At 38.4% G+C, this 21,542-nt stretch overlaps 1 protein-coding gene across 2 annotated transcripts in view; it reads right to left on the bottom strand.

The window, feature by feature from the left end:
- The window catches only part of IPO8 (importin 8), an 88,162-nt gene that overhangs the window by 65,826 nt on the left and 794 nt on the right, over positions 1-21,542 (bottom strand). Inside the window, exons 2-6 of one of the 2 annotated variants that reach the window (XM_047739647.1) lie at positions 15,527-15,608; positions 7,485-7,641; positions 4,685-4,843; positions 3,516-3,672; positions 208-297 (exon numbers count right to left, since the gene is read on the bottom strand). In XM_047739647.1, the coding sequence (XP_047595603.1) occupies positions 208-297; positions 3,516-3,672; positions 4,685-4,843; positions 7,485-7,641; positions 15,527-15,608 (645 nt within the window). The remainder of the gene's footprint in view (positions 1-207; positions 298-3,515; positions 3,673-4,684; positions 4,844-7,484; positions 7,642-15,526; positions 15,609-21,542) is intronic. The other variant, XM_047739648.1, reaches the window with a different exon arrangement.

Below are 21,542 nucleotides of genomic sequence, written 5' to 3' on the forward strand. Positions count from 1 at the left end.
TAAAAATGGTTTTTATTATCTTTAGTAAGATTAAATACAGTTAATTAATTTTGCTTATCTGAACTTTATAAAAATGAATATGTATTACTATTTTTATTACAATAGTAACTTTTATCCAAACAGCAAGCCAGGAAAATAAATCAGTCTACCACAAATATCCCAAACCCAAGTTTTCCCAATTTTTCTCAACAAGAAGCCCTTTCTTACAGGAGGAACCGTTCTGTCAATAATAGTTCGAAAGATCTCCATCCACGCGGTCATGGTTTGGTTATTCACTAGTTGCAGAGGCAACGCATACTGAAAACAGAAGAATATCATCATCAAACAATAATTCTTCCCCTCCAAAAGAGCCAGTAATTTCATCTATATTCAAAGGTTGAAAATATGAAACGGCTAACATCTGACCATGAAAACAGTAATTTCATATGGCTTAACCTAAAATTTAACTTAAAATAGCTCTATAAACATATGCAAGTAAATTAAAATCTTGAAAATCTAGAAATATGTGAAATATGCATGCCATGAATTGTTTCTCTGGACTACTTGTTTAAATTAAAAAAAAAAAAAACTTTAATACAGTAAAATTTCATTTATCCAGCATGAGATTCTAGAAAAGTGATTTTTCCCATTCCCATTTTCCCTCTTTGTGTGTCAAACTTTTCATTGTAACCACTTTTTTCCCAGGTTTGTTGCAATCCCGTTGACATATAACTGTGTGTGCGTAAGATATGCAATGTGATAATCACACACACACACACACACACACACACACACACACACACAGTAAAATGATCACTAAAATAAGGGCAACACCTCCCATAATTACATTTTTGTAGTGAGAACTTATTTTAACTACTTTAATGAAAATCTTTACCTCATAAACATTTTCTTCAGTTACTTTCTCTACACTGCAGCATCACACACAACTACGTATTACTGTGCGTCTCCCTGCTACACTGTGAGTTACACTCCCGTAAGACACAGTGCTTCTAAGTCCATGCATTTCAAAACGTGCTACATGCAAAGGACATAATGACAAGTACGAGGCATAGTCTCTGTCTTCACAAAGCCTACACACTAGTTGGGGGAAACACACATATGAACAAGCAATTACAATATGGTATGATACACAACACAGACAAAAACAGTACAATATTTGTAAAGGCACACACAAGAAGATCGCCTCATCCAGGCTGCGAGTATCAGGGACATCTTTCTAGAAGTGACACACAAGCTAAGACCTGGAGAAAGAGCAAGAATTGGCCAGCTATAAAGGACAAGAGTGTTCCAGACAGAATTTCAGAAGCTCAGAATGACAGAGGGCATGACCTATTCATGCAGCTGAAAGAATTCCAGCATGGCCGAAGTGTAAAGTACAAAGGTAAGAATGGTGAAAGATAAGGTGGAGATATGACGGGTTTATGGTCTATGTTAAGAAGTTCCCAATTTAAGTGCAATGATGAGTTGTTTGGGCTTGAGATAGGGAGCACAGGAGGAACAGATTCAGGGTTACTGAGTGAGTGACGAGGAGTTCACTTCTGGACAAACTGAATTCTGAAGTATGTATGGACTATCCACGTGCCATGTACACAATAAACATTTAATAAATGCTACTTAGACAAAATCAATTCAATTTTATCACACATTTTAAAACAAACTTTTCTGCCTCTTCCTGAATTACCAAACATTAAATTTTTACTTACATTATTATTGTATCGTGCCCTTAAAGCTGCCTCAAGTTTTGCTTCCAGGATTCCCAGAGGGAGCATATTACTTTGGTAGCATATAATAGATCACCAAAATGATTAAAAATATTGAGGTTCTGCACTGGTTTTTAGATTCCACCCTCTTAGGAAATCAAACAAAAGAGGAGGCTTTAGGAAAATTATTTCATGAGCCTCTGTCTTACTTCCGGAATCCTACTATGCTTCTCCTGATGGGAAAGGGAAGTCTAGACTCTGTATAAATGTGATATTACTGTATCTAACAGCAAAACATCTCACAGAATAAAAAATGTTTGCCTCTGAGTAAAGTGACTGTCCTGAGGAAAACTTCTGAACAGTGCTTTAATAAAAAGCCAAAGGCACCATATATCTTCCTTCCCTATTACTTTTTAAAAAGGGGGGGTGGGGAGGTGGAATATAGTTTCCTGGTATCCTAGCTTTTTCTCTCCTCAGATTTATTTCCTCCCCCCTTCCCTCTCCCTGCTAAGCTGGAAAAAAAAAAAAATTACCTCAAACCATCCTCTATTAAAAGTTTAAAAGATGGGGGTGCCTGGGTGGCTCAGTTGGTTAAGCCACTGCCTTCAGGTCAGGTCATGATCCCAGAGTTCTGGGATCGAGTCCCACATCGGGCTCCCAGCTCCATGGGGTATCTGCTTCTCCCTCTGACCTCGCCTCTCATGCTCTCTCACTCTGTCTCTCTTTCTCTCAAATAAATAAATAAAATCTTAAAAAAAAAAAAAGTTTAAAAGATGAAGGGCGCCTGGGTGGTGCAGTCAGTTGAGTGTCCTACTCCTGCTTTCAAATCAGGTCTTGATCTCAGAGTGTTAAGATCAAGCCTTGCATCAGACTCCATGCTGAATGCGGAGCCTGCTTGAGATCCTCTCTCTCCCTCCCCCTCTTGCTCCTCCCCCTGCTCCCCCTCACTCTCTTTCCCTCTCTCTAAAATAAATAAATATTTTTTTAAAAGTTCAAAAGAGGAGTCTAAAAGTATAATTCTTTATGGAAGTGAAATATTCTGAAACACTACAAAGGTACTTGAGTGACATGAAGCCAAGAACAAAAACCAATGTCCTGGCTCTCTAGCTTGACAACACTACCCTCTTGCATGACTGATCTAGTAAAAAAGCATGTAATAGAGGTTTGACTCATTCGTCATCAAACGCTTTATAGACTGACAAGTGATTCCTCCTCCACCCAGATCTAAATAATTTATCTAAATCTTTCAAGGATTAAATTTTAAATATTTTTATATTTAAAACATTCCATTTCTGTCCTCTTCTTATTTTTTAGACTCTTATATTAATCTTCTTTATAGCTTTCAGGTAAGAAAAGGAAGGATTTTAAACGAAGGAAAGTGAAGCACTAAACCTTCACTGTTAGCCTTACATTGGGTCAAATTACAAAGAAACTGTCATCAGTATGATTTCCCGCTAAAAAAAGGACCCTCTTCTTTTCCTTCCCCTTCTCCTATAATCCTAATTTATCAACAAGCAGGATGCTACTGACAGATGAGTCAAGTCATATCAGTCAGTTAATTACTCTGGTTCTTCCTCAGCCAGCACTTCAGACACTGGAGTGAAAGGCACAGTCAGTGAATCTCAGCTCTGCCACTAAGATAAATTTGGACAATTAAGTTAATTTCTGTGAGCCTGTTCTTCCATAGGATTTTTTAAAAGAAATACATATGGAATAGATAATAATTTTTAATAATAACTTACACTTATTAAGCACTTTCCATAGATCAGGCAGAAATACAAGGCCCCATATTTATCTTCTGCAACAAAAACTTACCTGAACAAGTGCATAAAAGATTTTCAGAATCTGCTTTTGTAGTAAAACAGAATAATGTGAGGAATCGGGAAGGAGCTGCATGATTTGTTGCTGAATACGAGGCAGAAATATTTGCATTGCTGCTATAAGAGGCTCTCTTTCCTCAGCTTTCTTATATCTACATGAGCAAAGACAAAAAAGAGAAAAAAAAATAATTTCTCCCCCTACAAAAGAGCTATAAATAATGAATTTTTAAAAAATTTCTTAAACTAGATACAGCTAATGAAACAAAAACATTCCAAACAGTGGCTTACATTTTCTGTTTGGATTTTAAGAATAAACTTGGAAGAAAATCCCTCTTTTAGGCAGAGAAACCTAAAATCTTTCTAAAAGGGGTTAAATTGATTTCAAAGAATTCTAGACTATTTTGCAAATTTCCTAAGTGATTTTTTTCTACTATGTAATTTTCATCATACCACAATTCTTCCTATTAAACATAAGTTGGCAGACATTCCTATCATATAATAAATAACGTAGGAAAAAATTTCTTCTTAGAATACACTAAATTGAAATGTTAAAAACAGTTTGCAAACTTAGGTGCTCTCAAATTACTTCAATTGCTCCAAATCTCAAATATCTTCTAAAAACTCTACAGAGTCAGAACTAACCAATTTTTTAAAAGGAAAACTACAGGACTCTGCATGCATAAGGCACAACCCTCCCAGAAACCAGAAAGCAATGCTATTAAACATGACGCTCACTGGTCTCCTAACTCCTGAGCAACTTCTATGGAAAAGAACGTCACTAGCAAGGAAACTTGAACATTTTCTATCCTGCATCCAAAAAGTTAAATGTTTGGTTTACTTAATGTGCTCACTTGAAGAACTTAAATATTAAGGTACCTCTATATGAGTTTCCAAGGAAAACTGTTAATAAATGGGCCACTGAAACTGGCAAATAAATTCAAGAAACACTGCATATCTTATCTCTGCCTTAGAGATTAGCAATGTACTTTAGCAGATTTAAGGTTCTCTGAATAACTATAGTAAATAAACATGTTTGTGCTTAACCCACCATTTCCCAAACCAACCTGATTCTGCAGAACACCCATATAGCAGACCTCTCTATGCAATTTAATTCTTTCTAAGTAACACAAGGCTGGTATCTTCAGCCAGTAGAAATCAACTTACTCATATGTCTTCACCAGTTGATACAGACATAATAAACTGCCAAGCCAGCTTCCACTGCTCTGTGACTGCAAGTAATAGTCTATCTTGTCGACTACCACTGGCCAGTGACCAGGGAAATCATATTTAATGATGGCACGGAGACACATTGTTAACTGGACTCTATAAGGTGGGGGGAAAAAGTTCACAATCTAAGTAGTTATAAATATCAGGTTTCAAACACCTCTAATATTTTACACAAAAGCATTCTAACCTCTATTTACCTATATTATATAGTTACATATCTTGGGCAGGGGAAAAAAGAACAGTCCTATAAAGAAAAATCTCTTCAGTAGCTCCACTTACTGAAAATAAACAAAATGGGTAATTTCCTACAATGAATGAAAACTTTCAAATGGAATTATCCTAAATACAGCCTTGGGGAGAAAAAAAAATAATTTAAAAACAAAAATTCATTTAAAAATTCTCAAAAAAAAAAAAAAAGGAAGAAAGAAAGAATGAATCCACCACAGCTCTGCAAAATTTCCCACTTTGCCATCTTTTGTAGTTTAGTTATCATATCCTAAGGGGGAAACAGAACAAAACAAAGTATTTTGTCATTTCAACTGGAAAAACAGCCTAAAAATAGTCAAAGTAGGTAAAACAAAGGCTGACATAACAGTGGGAAGCATCTCAGTGAGCCTGAGCCATCCATTATCAGTAAATAGCCAACACAGTATGTTGCTCCTGTCAAAGCTTCCTAAGACAGTAATTTTTGTCTTTTAGAATAAGAAGCAAGTATTAGCTGGCAATTCCTGAAGAGGAAAGCTAAGTTATTTGCAGAGAAATTAAGGAAAAAGCAATAAGAAAGACCTAAACCAACTTCTCTTTAATAAAACAACAAAGTTAATAAAAAACGTGATCTCATAACATTTATGTCAGTATCCATTTCCTCAATGGAAGCCCTACTATAATTGGGATCGGGGAAAAAACAAAATTGAGGAAAAAAATTTCTCCTCCACAGACTATCAATATGTCCTTATATGGTCATTTGCAAATGATTAGAAAGTGAACCTGGCTAAATTAGGATTCCATAATGCCTCCTCCCCCAAAAAAATGTGTGTTCCACTGGCTAATAATTTGCATTCACTGAAATGAAATACACAAAATAATGCCTTTTATGTTATCAAATCCATTTGAAAATTTTTCTGTGTCATACTCTTAAATGAACTCTGAGAATAGTTCTTTTTTTTTTTTAAAGATTTTATTTATTTATTTGTCATAGAGAAGCGAGAGTGAGCACAGGCAGACAGAGTGGCAGGCAGAGGGAGAAGCAGGCTCGCTGCCAAGCAAGGAGCCCGATGTGGGACTTGATCCCAGGACGCTGGGATCATGACCTGAGCGGAAGGCAGCTGCTTAACCAACTGAGCCACCCAGGCGTCCCTGAGAATAGTTCTTTAAGAGTGATTACAATTAAGCCTTCAGGACACACAAGAAACAACTGTCTCACGATAAAGATAAAATTCTTCTCTTGTGCCACCAGCAGTCGTTCCTAAACAATAAATACATCACATCTGTGCGCAAAAAAAAACTTCTCATTTTTTCAAATTTCATCTTTAGGAGACCTCCCAACGCCTTCATTTTCCCAGCAAGCAAGGAGGGATGGCTGTGAGCAGCTGTCCCTTCCTATGTTTTTGTGCAGAAGCATCACAAGACTCAGAGAGAACTGAAAGTGTAAAGACTTTGACAAGACACGGACACACGATGGTGCCAGAGGGGAGCCCCTGCCTGGCTGGATGTGGGCACCCGCTGAGAATACTGGGGATTTTCTTTAATCAGTACCCATCCTTTCTCCTCTTAACTAACAAAGGAACTGCATGAAGAGTTGTTCAATGTTTGTTCTCCTTCCCCACTATTCCCCTCACACTTCCTTCCCTATTCCTGCTGCTTATGACATAACGTACATGAGACACTCAGGGCTAAAGTTATAGCTCATCTATTAATGTTAAACAATTTCGCTCCCCTACCTCAGTTTCACCTCTTTTCCTCCTCCGTTTTCAACAGAACTCTAACTACGAACTCACGTGGAAAAGAATCTGTGTTTCCTATTTTGAAAGTGCAAACTGAGTCTGCAGCTCTGCGGTGTGAGAGGGGAAGCCGCTAGCATTATGTGCACACTCCTACCAACATCCGGGTCCTCGGTTGCCGCAGCCACATTGCAGGCACTCAACAGCCACGGACGTCACGTGGCTAAGTACTGGACAGCGTGGGTACAGGAGAGCTCCGTCATCACAGAAAGGCCTACTGACCAGTGCTGCTTATAGCGTCTAACCTGAATTTTAAAAACCGGAGCCAGTCTTCTAGCCTATACATACTCTATCCTGTCTTCTCCAAAGAAAAAGATACTCAGTTCATTTAAAAAAATGAATGAAAACATAGGTAAAGTAGGAAGAAAAGTGGTTAAAACTCCCAGGCCTCAATTTCCCTGTATTATGGGGAGGTGGGGGAAACAGCTGGTAAAAAGTAAAGAGATCATAACTAAGAACATAGGTTATTTAAACAGCAGGGATTTATACAATTTTAGTTAAGTTTGATTTTTGCCTTAACTCTTTTTTGGGCAACTTATGGCAACTAAATCTTTTCCAAAATACTCTGAGGCAAAGAATTACAAACTCAAAGACAAATAAGTCAAACAACATTTTTTGAGTGCCCACCTTCATTACTTTACCTCTTCAGATATACAAACTTGAGGCTGATGATTAAATCCAACCTCTCCCATCCAAACATTTCATGCTCCCTACTAATCATATAAAGTATAATGTACCTCACTAAATCCGGAGACCGAATTATTCCTTCCACAATGTTATCGCGTATTTGCTGGCGATCATTTTCATGAATGTTGAATGGAAATACTGCTTCTCCCGGTGGAGGTTCTCGGTCAGGCCAGTACTGTGTCACCATGTTCTTCAAGTAAATGGCAGCTAAGGTGGAGAAAAAAATGCTAACATAGCAATACTGAAAAGATGGCTTTAACATAGCTTTACAGAGCATGAAAGGCTAAGTCCTTCATGTTATATCTTCACCGCTAAACATGATACTCCGCAAAAATGGAAAAATCTTACAATTATAAATAGCCAACTGGCGAAGGGAAAATGTAGAAGAATTTAAACTTTCTCTTTACCTAGTAAACCAAATCTAAGCAGAAAACCTTTCATTAAATCAAGCTTCAGAGTCTAGAGGACAGAAACATGATCTAGGAATCAAGTATATATCCTTAGACTAAATACAAGGTAGTCTAAATGAAACTCTACTAACTGTATTTTGATGGCATAAAGATAATACTGCTCCTAATGCCGAAAGCTGAGTCCACAACAGGTGAAATTCCACCGTCCTTCATGTACCCTGCTTCTCTTGTTTATCTTTATCTTGTTTATCTTTTCTCACTGGCCACTATCCTGCACCAAAATATTGCTAATTTCTGTCTTACCCTTCTGAAATATTTACCACTTGTAAATAGAATAGGGGAAAAGACATTAACCTTCAAATATCTTTGTACAATCTCAGGAAATTTCTTATCTATTTATTTCTATCAAAATACATAATAATTTTATTACTATTCTATTTAACCATCTTCAATAGTTAGCAAAAGGCGTCTGAAAGAAACAAGCTAAAATACTTCAGATAGGGTTTTTTTTTATTTTTTTAGATTTTATTTATTTATTTGACACAGAGAGAGAGAGATCACAAGTAGGCAGAGAGGCAGGAAGAGAGAGAGAGGGAAGCAGGCTCCCTGCTGAGCAGAGAGCCCGATGTGGGGCTCAATCCCAGGACCCTGAGATCATGACCTGAGCCTAAGGCAGAGGCTTTAACCCACTGAGCCACCCAGGTGCCCTGAGATAGGGTTTTGATAGGCAATGTGAAGCTTTCTAACTATCCCAAATGAACATTAATGGAAATAAATACTTATTACATCATACACTTATATATACGTTATATATAAAAATGAGATGCGATCTGCAAAGCATTTTAACTTTCTTCCCTTGAGTTTCTCCTCTCCATTCTTCCCCACCCCACCTTTATCCCAATTTTACATAAAATTCAATTGGTTCACAGAAGCATTATGACACAGAGAATAAACCAACATGTTCTACGTTGGCTATAGTACAACTGAAATGTAATGAAATTATGAACTTGACAAACAGCAACTTGCAGATACCAAAGGTACAGACATGGTAAAATCATGGTCTTATTTATAATACAGTCATTAAATACCATTAATTTTACAACTAAAAAATATTTTTATTACTGGGCGCCATACAAGATAGCCTACATAAAAGGCACACTAATTTGTATATGTTAAAATAAATCCTCGGGGCGCCTGGGTGGCTCAGTCAGTTGAGCGCCTGCCTTCGGCTCTGGCCACACTCTCAGGGTCCTGGGATCAAGCCCTGTATGGGGCTCCCTGCTGAGCAAGGAGTTCAGCAGGGAGCCTGCTTCTGCCTCTCTCTCTGCCCAACCCCCACTTGTGCACACTCTTCCTCTCTCTCCCTCTCTCTCAAATAAATATATTTTTTTAAAGTTCTTAAAAACAAAAAAAATAAAATAAAATAATAAATCCTCAATTAGAGGCACCTGGGTGGCTCAGTCAGTTAAGCTTCTGACTCTTGATTTCAGCTCAGGTCATTATCTCAGGGTCCGGAGACTGAGCCCCTCATCGGGCTCTGCACTCAGTGAGGAGTCTGCTTATCCCTCTCCCTTCCTATTCTGCACTCACACACACGTGCACTTTCTCTAATAAAAAAATAAAATCTTTTTAAAAAATTAAATCCTCAATTAGTTAAATAAAATTGAACCTGTTACAAGTTAATAAGAGAGTATTAATTTCTCATACAGACAATCGTGGATTGCTAAGAACAATGAAGAAAAGGTACCAAAGATAATTCAAACTCTCAATAATCTAAAAACCTTCCTTTCATCATTTAATTAAAGTTATCTATCTAACCATTTGCCAGAGCTAACAAAACACAAATATCATCTTAATCCAGTCATATGGAAATTATTAAACTTTGTTTTTCTGTGAAATCCACCATTCCAAGCATCTTAAGTCTAAAATTAACTTTCTAACGCATACACACAGTTCTCTCCCTCTCAAGCACAACAGATCATCACGTAAGCCCTATGCTCAGGAATCCAGACTCACAACTACACAGATCAGTCGGTCCCACAACCTCAAAGGGGAAAGGATGCCAGTATGAACTCACTGAAGCACAACGCTGGGCTTTTTGAGTGAACGTTTCTAGGTTTTTTCCATTTTTCATTGTAATTTGGTAGTCCCTCTCTCTCTTATTCGTTAATCTGTTACAGGCTAGGAAATTGAATAGTGCATGTAAATTATAACCAAAACAAGATTAAATAGATTCTGAGTAAGAGCCAAGAGCTTCCTACATACAAGACACATGGGTTTTAATGAAAGAGTTTCTTGTCATGCTTCTGGACTGATCAGAGGCATCTTCCCAATTTTTTCTAGGTTCTGTATTCTAGAACACTAAGGTTAACCTTAAAGAATAACTTGTGAATAACTTAGCTATAGGTTGAATTTTTATATCCCTCCCTATCCATCTTTTTTTTTTTAAGATTTTATTTATTTATTTGACAGAGATCACAAGTAGGCAGAGAGGCAGGCAGAGAGAGAGGGGGAAGCAGGCTCCCTGCTGAGCAGAAAGCCCAATGTGGGGCTCAATCCCAGGACCCCGGGATCATGACCTGAGCCAAAGGCAGAGGCTTTAACCAACTGAGCCACCCAGGCACCCCCATCCATGTTTTTTTCTTTTTAAAGATTTTATTCATTTATTTGACAGAGATCACAAAGAGGCAGAGAGAGAGAGAGATGAGGAAGCAGGCTCCCTGCTGAGCAGAGAGCCCGATGCAGGTCTCGATCCCAGGACCCTGAGATCATGACCTGAGCTGAACGCAGAGGCTTAACCCACTGAGCCACCCACATGGCCCCATCCATCTTTTAAAAATATATACAAAAAGTCAGAAGAACAAAAAAGCAAGCAACTTACAGAAAACAGACCCATGCTACTTTTCAAACGAGGGTCCCCACACCAGTCACCAACAATGACTTCATCAGGTCTAATATAACATCCAACCCTAAACTACCACTTTCATTTATTTACTTTTTAATCTTTTTTTTTAAAGATTTTATTTTTAAGTAATCTCCACACCCAACATGGGGTTCAAATGTATAACCCCAAGATCAAGAGTCACACACTCTAGTGACCAGGCCAGCCACGTGCCCCTCAACTACCACTTTCAAATCCAAACGACTTTTCTGCTCATAGCAACTCCAAAATTTACTAAAGAAACCACATTTCTAAAACTAGGTTTAGGTATAGTAGAGGGTCTCCTCACAAGCAAGGAGTAAAAAACTGAAAACAAAGCCACCTGAGAGATTCTTAATCATAACTATACTAAATTTAAGATGGGCTCCTTTCTCTGTACATTGGATAATAATATTAAGAATGCTATTATGCCTCGTAATACTAGAAAATAACAGAACATTCAGATTTATTTTGTTTTGCTTATCAATATCAAAATATTACATTTTTTCCCTATTTCTCCACAGTAAAGTAATAAGGGACATTCACTAATGAGCTTGATTGATGGTAACAAGAATATTATAGGATTGCCCACAAGCCAAAAAATCAAGAACTGACTATTCTGCAGAACTATGTCTTTCCATTTAATATTAGCATATTTTAATCTAATTAATTAATTAATTAATTAATATTAAATATTTAATCTAATTTCCATCTAATATTAGCATATATGCAGGCTGACTTCTTTTTAAAGCAAAAATCACATCATTCTTTTTTAAATGTCATGACAAAATGATAAAGTACCTGTCTGGTGTCACCATAAGGTTCTTGGGGTATCTCTGTATTTTAATAATAGATTAAATAGGACAGAAAATTTTTAAGTTTAGGGGAGATATAATGTAGAATTTTACACTGTATATTTTACATTCAATGATAAAATAGATGCTCTAATAGAGAAAACTGTCCTAATAAAAAATTAACCACCAAGATAAACTCTGTCTTGTGACTAACAGATTTGAAATCTACATAAATTATGAAGAAAAACTGTCTATAAATGCTATTTACATTTCAAAACTCAGTTATAGGGGCACCTGGGTGGCTCAATGGGTTAAGCCTCTGCCTTCAGCTTAGGTCATGATCCCAGGGTCCTGGGATTGAGCCCCACATCGGGCTCTCTGCTCAGTGGGGAGCCTGCTTCCCCCCACTCTCTCTGCCTGCCTGTCTGCCTACTTGTGATCTCTCTGTCAAGTAAATAAATAAAATCTTAAAAAAAACTCAGTTATATACATTATTAAGATTCAAAGTTGTATAGAGGATATGAGGAACCTAGCATTATTGCAGCTATGACACAAAAAATAAGCAAAAGCAACTTGGTGAGAAGATTCAAAATTGAAAATTTTAATATCATTAATATCCACCCAGCATCTCCATTTCTTATTATTCTTTGAAAATATTTCCACTGGGGCGCCTGGGTGGCTCAGTGGGTTAAGCCACTGCCTTCAGCTCAGGTCATGATCCCAGGTCCTGGGTTCGAGCCCCGCATCGGGCTTTCTGCTCGGCAGGGAGCCTGCTTCCTCCTCTCTCTCTGCCTGCCTCTCTGCCTGCTTGTGATTTCTCTCTGTCAAATAAATAAATAAAATCTTTAAAAAAAAAAAAAGAAAGAAAATATTTCCACAAGTATCCAGAGATAAATGTCCAAGGATTCTGATTATCGCTTTGCCTCTATCAACAATAACAACAAAAAGGGACAATAAAGGAAATATCCTTCAATTTCAAATTGTTTAAATAAACTAAAGGAGTTCTGTACAAACAAATAATAAACAATTGTTACAAAGAATAAAGCACATTTATATGCATATACACCAGTATGGAACCCCCAAGGGTATATGGTTCAATGGGGAAAAATAAGTTATAAAACACCATGTGGAATAAAAACATATTTTTGTTACATTTTAAAACTATCAAATCTATAGGAAAAAAAGGAATTGGAGAACCTTGCACCAAAGTTGATGGCAGGTATCTCTGGGGTGTAATTGGGGCAATCCAATGAATTTTTGTAGTGTTTATATGTCATGTAAAGAAGACATATTAAATCAATAAACTGTTAAAATCTTTAAAAATACTATTTCTACAAAGCTTCACAAGAACTCTGCGATGGCCCTATAAACACTTAGATTATTAAAATAGTTTCCATTTAGCAAAATGTGATTTCAGAACAGCCCTATTTCATAAAACAAAGATTAAACAACAGAGTTAGAGTTTCAAAAAATATACACATAAGTCTTATACACCTTGTTAAAGTTACAAATAATTACAACATGTAGGTTTTTCCATAAGCTTTTCTTTTTTTTTTTTAATTTTTTAAATTTTTTTATAAACATATAATGTATTATTAGCCCCAGGGGTACAGGTCTATGAATCGCCAGGTTTACACACTTCACAGCACTCACCTCCCCAATGTCCATAACCCCACCACCCACTCCCAACCCCCCCTCCCCCCAGCAACCCTCAGTTTGTTTTGTGAGATTAAGAGTCTCTCCATAAGCTTTTTTCTTTTTTTTTTTTAATTTTTTATTTCTTTTCAGCGTAACAGTATTCATTGTTTTTGTACCACACCCAGTGCTCCATGCAATCTGTGCCCTCTCTAATATCCACCACCTGGTTCCCCAACCTTCCACACCCCACCCCTTCAAAACCCTCAGATTGTTTTTCAGAGTCCATAGTCTCTCATGGTTCACCTCCCCTTCCAATTTCCCCCAACTCCCTTCTCCTCTCCATCTCCCCTTGTCCTCCATGCTATTTGTTATGCTCCACAAATAAGTGAAATCATATGATAATTGACTCTCTCTGCTTGACTTATTTCACTCAGCATAATCTCTTCCAGTCCCGTCCATGTTGCTACAAAAGTTGGGTATTCATCCTTTCTGATGGAGGCATAATACTCCATAGTGTATATGGACCCCATCTTCCTTATCCATTTGTCCGTTGAAGGGCATCTTGGTTCTTTCCACAGTTTGGCGACCGTGGCCATTGCTGCTATAATTGGGGTACAGATGGCCCTTCTTTTCACTACATCTGTATCTTTGGGGTAAATACCCAGTAGTGCAATGGCAGGGTCATAGGGAAGCTCTATTTTTAATTTCTTTTTTTTTTTTTTTAAGATTTTATTTATTTATTTGAGAGAGAGACAGTGAGAGAGAGCATGAGCGAGGAGAAAGTCAGAGGGAGAAGCAGACTCCCCATGGAGCTGGGAGCCCGATGTGGGACTCGATCCCAGGACCCCGGGATCATGACCTGAGCCGAAGGCAGTCGTCCAACCAACTGAGCCACCCAGGCGTCCCTCTATTTTTAATTTCTTGAGAAATCTCCACAGTTTTCTTAATTACAAAGGGATCTTTTAGGAAATCATATATATTGCTACAAGTATTTCCCCAAAGCTAATGATTCCTTACCTCTTTTTTTGTTATGCTCAAGGAAAATTAAATACTTTTATCAGCGTGTAGAGTATAATCTTACCTGTATAAAATTGTCAATCTCTCCCTACCTGAACCTGCAAAGACTAATGTTTGCCTAATGTTAATGATGGCCATTTCTGAGCAATGAATATTGAGTAAATTTTTTTACTTTCATCTTCATATTTTTCTGTGTTGCCCAAATTATTCATAATGAATATATATTGGGGTGCCCTGGGCAGCTCAGTCGTTAGGCATCTGCCTTCGGCTCAGGTCATGATCCAGGAGTCCTGAGATCCAGCCCTGCATCAGGCTCCCTGCTCAGCAGGAAGCCTGCTTCTCCCTCTCCATCTCCCCTCCTTTTGTTCCCTCTCTCGCTGTCTCTCTCTCCGTCAAATAGATGATTAAAATCTTAAAAACAAAAAAACAAACAAACAAAAAAAGAATATATATCAAGTGGCCTAGCTTTAAAAAAAGAGTTTTCAAATACCTACTTTTTAAATTAGCATTTATCATTTTATTCCCTTTATCTTGATATTACTATCTTCTCAGGACTCATGACACTCCAAGACGTTCTCCATTTTTTACATTCTGGCCTGTAATGACCAGCTCATTAAAAAGGCAAAAAGAGGAAGGCACAACACCATGGAACTACCATAAGGTCCCACAGCACTTGAAAGTAAGTCTCATGTTTAAAACAAAAGTCCTGGGGCACCTGGATGGCTAGGCAGTTAAGCCTCTGCCTTCGGCTCACGTCATGATCTCAGGGTCCTGGGATCCAGCCCCACATCAGGCTCCCTGCTCAGTGGGGAGTCTGCTTCTCTCCCTCTCTCTGCCTCTCCCTCTGCTGCTGCTATCTCTGTCAAATAAATAAATAAAAATCTTAAAAAAAAGAAAAAAGAAAAAAGAAAGTCCTGTTCCCCAAACACGTGTTTAGGAACACCTGTGCACATATATTACATCCACGATCTGACTTATGAATGGAGCTCAAATCCACATACGTAAATTCACGGTCTTCATCTATGGACCCAAAGGGTGGACCACCAGGAATCATAAACAATTAGGGAGATTAGGCCACTGGAATTGTGAAAACTAAGGGGGAAAATGGCAAAATTACAGAAGCAAGGAATCAGTAGGTGAACAGGAGAGGAGGAGAGGAAAAACTAGGGAAGATGTAAAAACTCAGTATCGACCTCTATATTTCCAGGGAAAAAGAGAGTTTTTAAGCCATTAGAAATACTTTAGTGTGCTTCCTATTTTTTAAAGAAATCACAGATATAAATAATTTTATAAAGGATGAAAAAACTACTCACCTGCCTGGCGTACTGGGAATTCCACATGGTCAGACACTATAATCCGAAGTAAACTGGGGGCAAAATTGATAATCTTGTAGGACTGAAATTACAAAGAAATATTTATAAAATAGGCCAATATAAATGAATAACTGTTAGCACTGTTACTGAATACATTACTGTCCAAATAAAAGGAAAACTTTTAAAGTGAGAGAAATTTTCCAAGGCAAAAATAAGACTACTGAAATACTTCTAATCAAAATTGGAATAAATTGATGAATAAAGGGGTATGAATATTTTTGTTTTTTAACATATATTGTTAAAATGCTCTCCAGAAAGTGTGTAGCAATCTACACTCCCAAAAGTAGTATATACCCATCCATCCAATACAATGTTTAGCATTATCATTCCTTCAAAATTGACTCATATTTTAAATTACATTTCTGCTAAGTTAAAATTTATCCTTTCTGTTGGCTATTTGTTTTCTTCTACAAATTATTCCCTTTATCCTTTCTTGAAGAGTATTTGTTTCATTCTTAATAAATCCTAAGAGCTATTTATAAATTTAAAATCCTAACTTTTATTGGACCTACACATTGCAAGTGTTTCTTCCCAGCTTATTTGTGCTTTAATTTTGCTGATAGTATTTTTGTCAAACAGAAACATAGAAAACATGGATCCAGCATAGGAAACCAGACAAGATAATGTTAATTATCTGTGCATGAGCTATGAAGAACCAGTCCAGGCTGGAACAATGTGCCTCATAAGACAGTGTTGAAAGTTGTCACCACCAGCTGCCCTGTTGGTGGAGCATCCTTTATTTTATTTTATTTTAATTTATTTTATTTTTAAGATGTTATTTATCTATTTGTCAGAGAGAGAGAGCACAAGCAGTGGGAGTGGCAGGCAGAAGAAGCAGCAAGCTCCCCATAAGCAAGAAGCCCAACCCGGGGCTCAATCCTGGAACCCTAGGATCATGACCTGAGCCAAAGGCAGATGCTTAACCAACTGAGCCACCCAGGCACCTGGAGAAGCATCTTTTAAACCTGACACCCAAGTTAAGTCTGTGTTGACGTGTGTGCTGCCTGGGTCAGTTCCCTGCCTCTCCCAACCAGTTCTACTTTGACCTACCCCTGAGTTTTGACAGGCTGACTGTAGAAGTAAAAAAAAAAAAAAAAAAAAAAAAAAAAATTAAAAAAGATACAGAGCAGCCGGTTCCTTTTGATAATACTCCCTCCAAATGTCAAGTACCTGGACCAGGTTACCTTTCTGCCACATTCCCAGAGCTTACACTTGGCCTTGCCCGCTGACATTCCCAGAAAAGACTCACAAATTCTCAGTAAGCCTAAAGCCAACAGTGATGAAGAGAATCTGTTCAGCTTCCCTTCTCCCAAGAGCCTGGACCTACAGTGGCATCTTTTTCAACATACCACTAGGTTTATGTATACCACTCAACTTTTTTTTTTTTAAGATTTTCTTTATTTATTTGAGAGAGAGAGCATGAGAGAGAAGGTCAGAGGGAGAAACGGACTCCCCACAGAATTGGGAGCCCGACATGGGACTCGATCCCCGGACTCTGGGATCATGACCTGAGCTGAAGGCAGTCGCTTAACCAGCTGAGTCACCCAGAGGCCCACCACTCAACTTTTTAATTTAACCATCTTTCCTACTCATTTATTCATAACAGCATTAATAAGATAAAGGACTAAAAAATTCGGGGAAAATTCGTATCGAGATTTTAATATCGATCTTTTCCATCCAAGAACATTTTGCTTTCCAATTCTTTCTATAAAATTTTGAATTATCCAGGTGCCTGGGTGGCTCAGTCGTTGAGCATCTGCCTTCAGCTTGGGTCATAGTCCCGGGGTCCTGGGATTGAGACCCACATCGGGCTCCCTGCTTGGCAGGAAGCCTGCTTCTCCCTCTCCCCGTTTGTGTTTCTTCTCTCATTGTCTCTCTCCCTGTCAAATACATAAATAAAACTTTTTTTAAAAAATTCCTAATTATAATTGTTCTTCCTTTCATCCTATCTAAACCTCAGAATCTTAAATCTGTTGTACATAAAGTTCTTTTTCATTCATAATTGAAACCACCATTTTAAAGTAATTTTTAAGAAAACAGATTTCTCCTAACAGCAGTTTACAGGAGTCGAAATTAACACAGATTTAGCCCAATCTTCTAACCTTCTACATGTACATTATTATAAAATAACTCATGTTTGTAACATTTCAGATACAGAAAGATCCCATGGTGAATCCAAGACTAAAACATCCATAGCTTAGTTCTAATCTCTCCAGTATAGATACTTATTACACATAAGTACAAAATAACCTGTACACTTAGACTAATAGTATCTATTTTAGAGTAGTTATTGTGGAGACTGCTTTCACTTCAACACTGTTGCCTTTGCACACATTTTGGAACTCCATTTTTTGCAACTGCCTGCCATTTAAATGACCTTGTGCAACTTTTTGTCTTCTCCTTTCAACCTTGATTCAAACTATGTTAATTTGGCCAGCTAAAACATCCAAAGGTAAATTCAGATAAAGTCTCATACAATTTTTCCTCAAAAATATTTATCCAATTTCTTTTTCCCTCTCGGGGTTCAGGTTTCTAAGAAAAAAATGAAAACATTTCTCGATATTTACTTTGTATCTGTGAAGTTTTCTGAAAATAGTATATTTACTTAGCATAAATCTGCATTTGACGAGAACTCATTTTTTTTTAAAGGTTTTATTTATTTATTTGACAGAAAACACAAGTAGGCAGAGAGGCAGGCAGAGAGGCAGGCAGAGAGAGAGGAGGAAGCAGGCTCCCTGCTGAGCAAGAGCCCAATGCGGGGCTCGATCCCAGGACCCTGAGATCATGGCCTGAGCCGAAGGCAGTGGCTTTAACCCACTGAGCCACCCAGGTGCCCCGACGAGAACTCATTTTAAAGCAAAGACTGCTGCCTCCCGTTCTCTGCCTCATGGCTCCCACTACATTACCTTTTCAAGTGCTCCAACATGCCAAGCTGAAGGCCTTTATTGGACTTGCTCTTCCCTCTGTTTGTCTCCCAGTTCTTCACCTGCTTCACTCCTTCACAACATCTAGGTCTCAGCTCAGTGTCACTCTTCAGAGAATGACCACATTATTTATACATTCCAACACTGTCTCTCCAGGACTTTACTATCTATAGCACTATAGCACTTATGACCTAATACTACTTACTGATCTCTATCCCCCACCAGAATGCAAGCTCTGTGAAAGCAGAGCCTTATATTAGTGTCTGCATGAGAACTCAATAACTATGTTATTCATGGGGCACCTGGGTGGCTCAGGTCAGGATCCCAGGGTCCTGGGTTCAAGCAGCACATCAGGCTCCCCGCTCAGCAGGAAGCCTGCTTCTCCCTCTCAATCTCGCCCCTCCTTGTGTTCCTTCTCTCCCTGCCTCTCTCTCTGTGTCAAATAAATAAATAAATGAAATCTTTAAAAATAAATAAATAAATGTTATTCATATAAGCAAATGCTCTTAAAGGGCAATAAAAATGATACAGACAGATGCACAGAAAAGCAGGGATTCCAAAGCTCAGCAAAGAAAGTAATTATTTTTATTTCGCTACTGAGGCCATGTGGAGAATGTTTTATTAAAAGAAGATACCTTTGTGGATGAGTTACTGGAGCAAGATATCTACCCATTCCTACTTCCCTTTGCTGCTGCTAAGGGGACTTCTGGGCTTAAAGACCGGGAGGAATGCACAAAGGATGCATTCTTAATATCCTGAGCTAAAACTGAAAATGTGTTTTTCTGGGGACCCCTGAGTGGCTCCATTGGTTAAGCATCCAACTCTTGGCTTTGGCTCAGGTCATGATCTCAGGGCCATGATACTAAGCCCCGTTTCAGGCTCCATGCTCAGTACAGTCTGCTTAAGTTTCTCTCTCTCTCCCTCTGTTCCTCCCCAGGCTCACAAGCTCTCCTCTCTCAAATAAATAAATCTTTTTTTAAAAAAAGAAAAAGAAAAAATGAAAATGCATTTTCCCACAGAAACAATATCACAACAGCAATCAAGGAACCAATAACTAGTAACAGAAATATGTTGACTACAGAAAAATATAACTCCAAACAAGAATCTATCCCTCAGAACAGAGGCCGTTATGTTTTGAAACTGCCTACTCTTCTACAAGGCAATTGACAGATCATCAGTACATTGCAGAAGCTGCCCCCAGTTCCTAGGCAGAGCGTAGTTGCTGAGGGGGGACCTAGACTAAAATAAACAAGCTGGACCCTAATCACTTATGATAGATTCCCCACCCATTTGTCCAACAAAGCAGGACATGATAGTGGTGATAAAGAAAAAGCACACAAAACCCAATATTATAGCCATATTTTACTATAAGGTTATGCGACATTATACTTGTCTTCTACTTACAATTAAAAAAAAAAGGTACTTAGTAAGAGCGTATTACAATCCAAAGCATTATACAAAACGTAATGCCAAAGAGTGGCATAGCAATAAGCTACTTAGAGCAGCTGCAGAGGAAATTATGGTCTGTGATGAAATGGGTGGGTATGGGACAGGGCAGAGTGAGGATGAAATGGGTTTGAACTGAAATCCCATGAAGAAAAATGTAGACTTGGGTCCCAAGGGTCTCTTCTAGTTCTGCAGGCTTTCCCACCAACCTTTCCCCTTCTGTCTGGGGACAGACACTTATACATTGATGAATCACTTACACATTGATGAATCAGAAACAAAGCAAGGATAGGCGAACAGAGCAGGAAGGTACAACATGATAGCAAAGATATAATCCCTATTGACACTATCAAAATAACATCTGGCCTCACTGTGAAGAGAAGGGGGTCACAAACGGGCCAATGCCCCTGGACATACTAATAGATTCCAAGTTCAGCTCTTGCTTTGTTCCTTCTAAGCAACCCCTGGATTACTATTCTTCTAGCCAATCAACATATAGTACCCTGCTTCGCAAATCCTGAGACAGGTACTGACTTTAACGTTCCCCTATTTTGAGTGAGAGTCCTTTTCTTTTCGAGGTAACAACACATGCTCTTTAGGCTTCTGTTTAACTCCACCTTCCCTCCAGTGCTTTCACTCTCCCTTTTATCTCTTGGAATCCTGAATTCACACTTACTCCAAACGCCGTCCAGATTTCCCACTGGATTTCAAAGATTCAAATGCACAGTTGCACTTTAAAGTCAACTCCAACCAGGAAAACCTTAGTGAACTCCCACAGAAACTTTTACTTAAGACAGCTGCTCTCACACTTCAGGAAGCACAGAATCACCTAGCTTGCTAATTAAAACATAATTGGGGCGGGGGGCGCCTGGGTGGCTCAGTGGGTTAAGGCCTCTGCCTTCAGCTCAGGTCATGATCCCAGGTCCTGGGATGGAGCCCCGCATCGGGCTCTCTGCTCAGCGGGGAGCCTGCTTCCTCCTCTCTCTCTCTGCCTGCCTCTCTGCCTACTTGTGATCTCTCTCTCTCTCTGTCAAATAAATAAAATCTTTAAAAAAAAAAAAAAAAGACCTTTCCTTAAAAAAAAAAAACATAATTGGGACCCACCCCCAGAGTTTCTGATTCTCTAAATGTGAAGCCCAGTAATTTCCAATTCCAGCAAGTTCCCAGGTGATGTAGATTCTGCTCATCCTGGGCAGCACCTTGAAAACCACTAATTTAGGTATATTACTTTACATTTTAAGGATTACCCCAACCTTAACCAGTTGTCACTCTACCCTAGGGAGTAGACCTTAATTCGTACTTTTTAGTGAGAAGTCTATCATTCATTCTTACAGGTGAGGAGGAAAACATGAGCTAAATTTTGGGATCACTACAATTTCGAAATGTCGGTGGTAACGCTGGAACAAGGTTAGGGCCAATAAGAACAGAGGATGGAAGATAAAAGAAAGTCTTAGACATTTTAGCGCTTATAAGAAATGCCTCCAAACGCACATTATTCGACGTGTCTTTTGTACAATATACCACGATGAAAACTGCCTGTCCTCTCCCCTGTACTCTCCCGGCAGCCTTTCCCAGAGCTCCAACAA

The sequence above is a fragment of the Lutra lutra genome, chromosome 8 (assembly GCF_902655055.1).
Source record: "Lutra lutra chromosome 8, mLutLut1.2, whole genome shotgun sequence".
Lineage (NCBI taxonomy): Eukaryota > Metazoa > Chordata > Mammalia > Carnivora > Mustelidae > Lutra > Lutra lutra.